This window comes from Solanum stenotomum, chromosome 11 (assembly GCF_019186545.1).
Source record: "Solanum stenotomum isolate F172 chromosome 11, ASM1918654v1, whole genome shotgun sequence".
NCBI lineage: Eukaryota > Viridiplantae > Streptophyta > Magnoliopsida > Solanales > Solanaceae > Solanum > Solanum stenotomum.
Genome location: NC_064292.1, coordinates 26554297 through 26563575, shown reverse-complemented (window position 1 = coordinate 26563575; position 9279 = coordinate 26554297). Strand labels below are relative to the sequence as shown.

The window sequence follows — 9279 nt, the reverse complement described above, 5'->3', positions numbered from 1 at the left end:
ATAATCACATGATCACACCCCCAAGAAAGGGGGTTTTAGCCACACATTATAAAAAGTGAGAAACGATTACCAATTATGTTATCCATGAACTGGGTAATGATTTCCAAGTCTTTACAATTTTTCAAATCAACTCAAATTCAAAACTCACTTGAAAACTCTACTTAAAAACTCTTAAAATAGTCTTAGGGATCAAGAACTCAAGGTAAAACTATAACACTCCAGAAACTAGTAGGCTAAACTAGAGCTTTACATAAGGTTTAGAGTCGTAAATGTAACTCCCCGTACTTAAAAATAAAGGGTTTCATGTTAGAGCATCAAAGTACGACCCCCAAGGACCAACCATGGGTCCTTGAGGAAGGCCTTAGAAACTGCCTATGTAGTGACCCACATGGGAGACCCACGCCTCGTGGGTGAAGGGCCGTAGTTCAAGCCTATAAATCAAACCCAGAACCCCGACCCATGCTTCACCAGCATGAGCTGTAGGTCCACCCACGGTCCGTTAGTGAGGGTCGTGGGTGAGGCCTGAAACTACTTTTTGGCAGTTACACTTAGGGCCATTTTGGGGTTTTGCGGTTTTAATTAATATTAAGTGACGTCATTTTACACTAAATTAGACTAACTATATAAGGTTTTTAAGTCACCAAATTAATTCATCCAAGCCATTATTCTAAAATTCCAAAAGAACTCATCCTCTTCAAAAATTCTCTCTCTAAAACTTCAAGGAAGAAGAAGAAGGAAGTTGGAGATAGGTTTTGAAGGAGCAAGGTTTTCTACTCAATTTCCTTGGAGATTCAAAGCTAAGGTATGGTAGTCCTTCATCCATGGAGTCCCTCCAAATTCAATTTCAAAACTAGTAATTCTCCAAAAGCTAGGATTTGACTCCATGTCATGGATTCCTCTCAAAAAAACATTCGAATGATTTAATTACTTTATATTATGATTGAATTGATAATTTATTATGGTTTTCATGTAGAAATCCCCAAGATTCCATGAAATCCCCACATTCCCAATTTATGACCTTGTGATGTGGGTGAATTGATGAAAGAATGATATTATGAGATTATGCTTGTAGTAATTGAATTATTTGAATCATGGTATTATCCATGTCTAATGTATTAATTCTAAATGTGTTGATGGAATGTGATCCTTGATCCTTGAAGCATAAAGTATGAGAATTATGCATGATTATGAGATTTATGTATATGCTTCAAGAACACTTTGAGAGTAAAGTGATTATGATTATGATCTAGTTGTTGTGTTGTTGAAAGGTTACCCTCATATATACACCTATGTATGAATATGCTATGATGTGAAAGGTTTTCTTACAATATGATGATTCTAAGGTTGAAATACTATTCTCACCTATTGAATCTAGGAGCTATCGTATGAATTATGTTGAATTGAGTGTCAAGACATTCTTCCATGAATATGAACTTAAGTCAAGGCTTAATATGTATTCTGTTGGAATTAATGCTTAGCACCGAGTGGATATTGATATGATATGGAAGCCCTCACGATAGTAGAGGTCGTGTTTCTAGGAACAATCTCATAGGATGGAATCTCTCACGATAGTAGATGTCGGGTTTCTAGTAGCAATCCCCTTATCCCATAAACTATGTGCCCTCATAAGTCTTTATCTAAAGGATCCACCTAAACTAAGAGTGTGGTTCTACCTTAGGCAAGTAGTACAACCCTTTTTCGATGTGGGATAGACACCGGATTCCATGTTAAGCTCACATAGTCTATGACAGTTAAGGCTTATCCCACTATGATAGTTTGAGCAAGAATATGAATTATGAACTATAGATAGTCAAGAAGCTTTACTTAGTATGGGTGAGATTATGAGATCTTATTCATCCATTGCACAAGTATGCTTTGAGGGTATTTACGATATGTTCCTCTTATGATATGATTATTTATGAGTTGATTATGCTTATGACTTATTATTTTTTCCCACTATCTTCAAAATGATGTTTTAACATAGTAAATTGCATGCATTCAACTAAAATGTCCCTTTTGGCAAGATTTCAATGTTTTTTATACATGATTATCATACTTAGTGCATTTTTGTACTAAACCATGCTTTTCCTACATTTTCCACAAGTGTAGGGTCCGGTTCTCAAGGTGGTCATCATTGTGGCTAAAGCTTGGATTTGCTTATTCTCCTAGCTTGTTGGTGAGTCCTCATGATTCGAGGATGGATGTTTTCACTTAGTAGTTTCATTCTTGTATTTCTTTTTCAGACTATGTTGTATGGGTTGTGTCCCTATTTGATTCATGTATTGTAATAGATGTCTATATTGAGACAAGTCTAGACTTCCGCTTTCCTTTATGAAAATTTTGGACTTGAAATGCGTTTTACTCTTTATTGTTCTATTTTTATGTTATGATATGTTAAGAGGCTTGTATGAGGCTTCTCAGAGTCTTGTACGCCGTGTCACACCTAGGGTGTACCCCTGGGTCGTGACAAACTTGGTACCAAAGCACAAGGTTTAGAATGATTCTAGGATGATGTCTCATAAGCCACGTCTAGTAGAGTATTGTTCATGAGTGTGAAGCACACCACACTTATGAATAAGAGGATATAAGATGTTTGTTTCACTTCTTCCATAAGTCTTAAGTCGTGCCTTAGAGTTTAGCTCTATGAAGTCCCTCTCCTAATCCTTTTCTTATGTATTTAGGATATGAATACATGAAGGGCTAATGCTAGAAGGATGGAGGATGACAATGTGAATCAAGGAACTCACCCTCAAGTTAATCAAGCTCAGATTGATCATTCGGCTATGTTGAATTTGGAGGCTAGGTCGGCTTTTCAAATGTTGTCTCAAGCTTTGACGACTCAAGCTCAAGATATGACAGCTCAAGCCAATAGAGTGGTTGTAGCTCCGTTGAATCCTGATTTGTATTCGGCGGCTTCAAGAGTGAGAGATTTTGCAAGAATGAGCCCCCCTCCCCCCCCCCCGAATTTGTGGAAGAGGTTTATAAAGTACTTGCTATTATGGGGGTGACTTCGGTAGAGAAAGTGGTGTTGTCCTCTTACCAATCGAAAGGTGTTGCTCAAGTGTGGCGTAATCAATGGAATAGAAATAGGTCGGTAGGAGCGGGTCTCATAGAGTGGAAGGTGTTTAAATCGACGTTTCGTGATAGGTTCTTTCCTCGAGATTTGAGGGAAGCTAAGGTGGAAGAGTTCATTAACCTTAGTCAAGGAAGCATGAGCATGAACGAGTATGCACTAAAGTTCACTCAATTGTCCAAGTATGCTTCAACTATGGTGGCAGATTTGAGGGATGAGATCAGTAGGTTTTTGACGGGTGTGTCCGACTTGGTAGTAAAAGAATTTTGTTCGGCAACTCTCTATCATGATATGGATATCTCACGTATTATGGTGTATTCCCGACAATTAGAGGAAGAGAAACTCAAGAAAAAGAATAGGGAGGTGAAAAGAGCTAGGACCGGTGATAGGAACTTCTCCAATGCTAAGTCCGACGGGCAAGATCGACCAAGGTTCAAACAAAGGTTTTCTAACCAAGGCTCCTCTAGTGCTCCGATCCAAGGGTCAACAAAGATACGCTTTCTAACTCTAAACCTAAATGAGTAAATGGTAGTGGTTCTTATGTGGCTAGGCCTAATTGTGAAAAATGTGGAAGGAAACATGATGGTAAGTGTCTAGTTTGTGTGGATTATTGTTATGGTTGTGGAAAGAGTGGCCACAAGATGAGAGATTGCCCGATGCTCACGGCCAAGGGAAGAGAAGGCAAGCAAGCTCCTCCTAGCGGTTCAAACTCCAATGCCCCAAAGCAAAACTGCTTTTATGCTCTTCAATCCTGAGGTGACCAAGAGAGCTCCCCGAATGTTGTGATCGGTATGTTAAAAGTATTTCTTATTGATGTATATGCCTTGTTAGATCCCGGTGCTACTTTGTCCTTTGTTACACCTTATGTGGACATGAAATATGATATGCTCCCCGAAGTGTTATTAGACCCTTTTTCAGTTTCTACCCCGGTTGGTCATTCGAAGGTGGCTAAGAGGGTGTATAGAAGGTATCTTGTTTCCTTGTCCCATAAAGTTACTTTGGTGGATTTGGTAGAGTTAGATATGCTAGACTTTGATGTGATTTTTGATATGGATTAGTTGCATACATGCTACGCCTCTATCAATTGTAGGACTTGAGTGGTTAGATTTCAATTTCCAAATGAGCCTATCTTAGAGTGGAAGGGAGGAAATTCCATGCCTAGAGGTCAATTTGTGTTCTACCTTAAAGCTAGGAAGATGATCTCCAAAGGGTGTATTTACCATCTTGTTAGGGTGAGGGATGTTGAATCTGAAACCCCTTCTCTAGAGTCGGTTCCAGTGGTTAATGAGTTCCCGGAAGTTTTTTGATGATTTGCCCGATATTCCTCCTGAGCGGGAAATAGATTTTTGTATTGACCTTCTTTTGAATACATAACCTATATCTATTCCTCCTTATAGAATAGATCCGGCAGAGTTAAACGAGTTGAAGGAGCAACTTAAGGATTTATTAGATAAGGGCTTCATCCGACCGAATATCTCTCCATGGGCTATGGTGTTGTTTGTTAGAAAGAAAGATGGGTCTTTTAGAATGTGCATCAATTATCGTTGACTGAATAAAGTAACCATTAAGAACAAGTATCCTATTTCGAGAATTGATGAGTTGTTTGATCAACTTTAACGGGCTAGTTATTTCTCTAAGATTGATCTTCGTTCAGGTTATCACCAATTGAGGGTGAGAGGGGTTGATATTCTCAAGACGGCTTTCCGAACTTGGTATGGTCATTATGAATTACTAGTATGTCGTTTGGGTTGACTAATGCTCTGGCGGCATTTATGGACCTAATAAATAAAGTGTTTAGGCAATACCTAGACATGTTTGTAATTGTGTTTATCGATGATATTTTGATCTATTCAAGGAGTGAGAATGATCATGTGGACCATTTGAGAGTTGTGTTGCAAGTTCTTAAGGACCACCAACTCTTTGCAATGTTTAGCAAGTGTGAATTTTGGTTGAGATCTGTAGCTTTCCTTGGTCATATTGTGTCAAGCAAGGGTATTGAGGTAGTCCTAAGAAGACTGATGCGGTCAAGAGTTGGCCTAGACCTCTAACTCCTTCCGATATTAGAAGTTTTTTGGGTTTGGCCAGTTACTATAGAAGGTTTGTTGAGGGATTTTCTTCCATTGCTTCTCCTTTGACGGCTTTGACTCAAAAGAAAGCTAAGTTTGTGTGGTAGGAAGATTGTGAGAATAGTTTCCAGGATTTGAAAGATAGACTTACTTTTGCTCCCGTGTTAACCTTACCGGAAGGTACTGATGGTTTTGTGGTGTATTGTGATGCCTCTAGAGTGGGGTTGGGATGTGTGCTCATATAAAACGGTAAAGTGATTGCCTATGCTTCAAGGCTAACTTAAAATCAATGAAAAGAATTATCCAACCCATGATCTTGAATTAGCGCTTGTTGTGTTTGCCTTAAAAATATGGAGACATTTTTTGTATGGGGTCCATGTGGATGTTTTCACCGATCACAAGAGTCTTCAATATATATTTAGTCAAAAGGACCTGAATTTTCAACAAAGGAGGTGGCTAGAACTCTTGAAGGATTATGATATGAGTGTCCTTTACCACCCCGACAAAGATAATGTGGTAAGGGATGCACTTAATAGATTATCCATGGATAGTGTGGCTCATGTAGAGGATGAAAAGAAAGAATTGGTTCGTGATGCGCATAGGTTGGCTCGGCTAGGTGTTTAACTAGTGGATTCCACCAAGGGTGGTGTCATGGTCCATAATGGTTCCAAATCATCCTTTGTGATGGAGGTGAAGTCAAAACAAGGCCTTGATCCTATATTAGTTGAATTGAAAGAATCGGTACTTAAGAAGTCGATCAAGGCTTTCTCCCAAGGGAGAGATGGGGTGCTTAGGTACCAAGGTCAGTTATGTGTTTCGGATGTTGATGATTTGAGGGAACAAATTTTAAAGGAAGCTCATAGTTCTTGGTATTCTATTCACTTTTGGAAGTCATTCCAAAAAGGTCTTGCACTAAGGTGAAGCTTAGCACAGTTTTTCACCCCCAAATGGATGGACAAGCAGAACTCACCATTCAGACCTTGGAAGATATGTTGAGGGCATGCGTGATAGATTTTAAAGGTGATTGGGATGACCACTTGCCACTAATAGAGTTTTCCTACAATAATAACTATCACTCAAGTATTGGTATGGCTCCTTTTGAAGCCTTGTATGGTAGGAGATGTAGGTCTCCGGTTGGTTGGATGAGGTTGGTGAAATTGCTTTAATAGGTCCCGAGGTAGTTTATGAAGCCATTGAGAAAGTTTGGCTTATTAGAGAGAGGTTGAGAACGGCTCAAAGTAGACAAAAGTCTTATGCCAATGTAAGAAAAAGGGATTTAGAATTTGAGGTTAATGATTGGGTATATTTGAAAATCTCACCCATGAAGGGTGTGATGAGATTTGGCAAGAAAGGGAAACTTAGTCCCCGGTATGTAGGCCCATATAAAATTTTGAAGCGTATTGGGAAGGTTGCTTATGAGTTTGATTTGCCAAATGAGTTGGCCTCGGTTCATTCGGTATTTTATGTTTCTATGCTTAAGAAATATATTAGAGATTCGCCATTCATTATTCCCCTAGAAGGGTTGGGAGTTGACGAAAGTCATTCATATGAAGAGATTTCGATAGAGATCCTAGACCAGCAAGTCAAGAGATTGAGAAACAAGGAGATAGCTTCCGTGAAGGTTTTATGGAGAAATCACTTAGTTGAGGGTGCTACTTGGGAGGCCGAGGCCGATATGAAGTCCCGATATCCTCATCTCTTTCCTTCTACTCCTATTCAAGCTTGATGTAAGTAGTTCCTCTTGAGTTTTAGTGTTTCGGGAGTCATGTGTGCTATATGTGTTTTCCTATGATTTTCTTATGTTCTACATGTTCTTGATGAAATTCATATTTAGTAAGAAAATGAGCTTCCATGATTTATGTTCCTCATGTTGTTGTGCATTGAATAAGAGTTGCCTATTTGACTTCATGAGATGGATTGATGAACATACTTTAGTATGTTTTTGAGAATAATTACATATTGGCTCCATGATATTCTGTTGAGCATGCTTTCAGTTGGAGAAGGTAGTTCCTCCTATGAATATTAGAAATGTTGAGCTTTATACATAATGGGTTGTTTGATGTAGTTCCTACCTTCTTTGTGTTGCATTGATTATGTTTGAGATGGAGATGAAGTTTCCTCCTTTGAATTGTGCATTATTTTGATGTTTCATGCATGATGGGCTGCTAGTTTTGAGTCTTTACTTCGGTAAAGTGTCTAGATAGTCATTTGAGGACGAATGATCTCAAGTGGGAGATACTGTAACTCTCTGGAAACTAGTAGGCTAAACTAGAGCTTAACATGAGGGTTAGAATCGTAAATGTAACTCCCCGTACTTAAAAATAAAAGGTTTCGTGTTAGAGCATCAAAGTACGACCCCAATGGCCAACCATGGGTCCTTGAGGAAGGCCTTAGAAACTACCTGGGCAGTGACCCACAGAAGGGATCCACGCCGCATGGGTTAGGCCACGCCTCGTGGGTGAGAGGCCTTATGTCAAGCCTGCAAATCTCGATTAGAATAGCTCCTAAAACTCAATTCATAGTTTAGTTGAGAAAACCTTTCAACTATAAGAATCCTTTATGTGAGAAAACCTTTCACATTCATGTACTGATCAATATGTCAGAAATCATTTCACAACAATCAATAACATTTATGCTTTACTCTTAAAGCAACTTGCATCATTTTCATCAATTTCATAAGAACATGCATATCTTCATAAAATCATCTTTCATAGTTCAAAACCAATTTATAATCATCATAGTCCAGAAAATATGGGTTAAGCATGGGTTCATGGGAATTCAACTTAAAAACATAGAATTATCTCAATTCATGCATAATAGTCAATTGAATCAACATTGAAAGGAACCCATGACATGGAAGAAAACCCTCACCTCAATTGGAGATTTCTAATTTTTAAATTGGAGAATTTAGGAACCCTATGGAAGAAAGAATTCCATAGGTGAAGACTATTATACGTTGATGCCAAAAACTTGCAAGTAATGGAGGATTTGGAGACTTGACCTTGAAACCCTAGTCTTCTTCTTCCTCAGTGAGAGAAATATTTGAGAGCAAGACTTGTTCAACTTTTGGGAATTTAGGAGAATGAATTAAATTAGGTGTTTTGGGGGTTAAAATTCATTATATAGGGTTTTGGGTAAATGGTAAAATTACATAGTATTAGGTTAAAACAATTAGGGAAAAGGTCAAGAAGTCCCTTAAAATAACTACCGACCCTCGCCGACGGTCTAACCAACGGTCTGGAGTACCTGCTACAGACCGTCTTTGTCAGGACCTAGACCNGAAATATTTCAGAGCAAGACTTGTTCAACTTTTGGGAATTTATGATAACAACATGGATAGCATGGATCGTGTAAAAGCATTAGAGGAGCTTGATGGATACAAAATCAAGAAGTACAATGTGTGGAAGGTCCATCTAAGTAAAGAGAAAGAAGAAAGAGGCCATTTGTGCAAATGGCCATCTCATAATTTCAAGAATTCACAAAAGAAGACAACCAAACAAGGCCCTTACCTCATTAAGGGTAAAATTGTCAAAGAAGTGTCTTCTTTACTTTATTTTCAAGAATTCACAAAAGAAGTCAACCAAACAAGGCCCTTACCTCATTAAGGGTAAAATTGTCAAATAAGTGTCTTCTTTATTTTATTAATATAAATAATAGTCTCTTTTATTTTGGAAGAGGTAGACTATAGGGATTTTGAATGTGAAATGAACAAACCCTTTCAAGAGTGTAGTTTAAGGGTGGAATCCCTTTAGGATAGCCTAGCTTAGTGTAGCTTAATCTAGATTAGTGATGGGTGGATTCTCATTGTTGATTTAGGACTTCTTTAACTTTGATTTCACTTGAGATTGCTCATTTGTGGTTTTCAATTTGAGTTGTTTCTTTTCGAATTCAAGTTTCTCTTCTTCCTTGGTTGATTGTTTATTCAATTGCCTTTCTTTCTTCTCTTCTCATCTCTTATTTCTCATCCATCTTACTTTTGTGTTGTTTCATTCCCCATTTGATTTCAATTGGTTTCATCCCCAATTGGAACCCTTATCATTTGATATCAAGAGCCTAGGTTTAGATTTGTTCTTACAAATCTAATCTTGTTTTTTTTTTAAAAAAAGTCCAAAAAAATTGTAAAAAAAAAAAATCTGAATT

General features: G+C 38.1%; 1 protein-coding gene across 1 annotated transcript; it reads left to right on the top strand.

The window, feature by feature from the left end:
• Window positions 1–2714: 2714 nt before the first annotated feature.
• Window positions 2715–3828, top strand: LOC125845795 (uncharacterized). Its single transcript, XM_049525325.1, has 3 exons — window positions 2715–2921; window positions 3257–3504; window positions 3606–3828. Exons 1-3 carry the CDS (start codon window positions 2715–2717, stop codon window positions 3826–3828), a joined length of 678 nt encoding a protein of 225 aa, XP_049381282.1.
• The last annotated feature ends 5451 nt before the right edge of the window (window positions 3829–9279 follow it).

What these genes read in the sequence shown, in the direction of transcription:
- LOC125845795 (XM_049525325.1), top strand. Translation starts at nt 2,715, where the DNA reads ATGGAGGATGACAATGTGAATCAAGGAACTCACCCTCAAGTTAATCAA. An exon ending in TGTATTCGGCGGCTTCAAGA is followed by an intron (nt 2,922 to 3,256) that starts GTGAGAGATTTT and finishes CAATTGTCCAAG; the next exon opens with TATGCTTCAACTATGGTGGC. An exon ending in GACGGGCAAGATCGACCAAG is followed by an intron (nt 3,505 to 3,605) that starts GTTCAAACAAAG and finishes AGTAAATGGTAG; the next exon opens with TGGTTCTTATGTGGCTAGGC.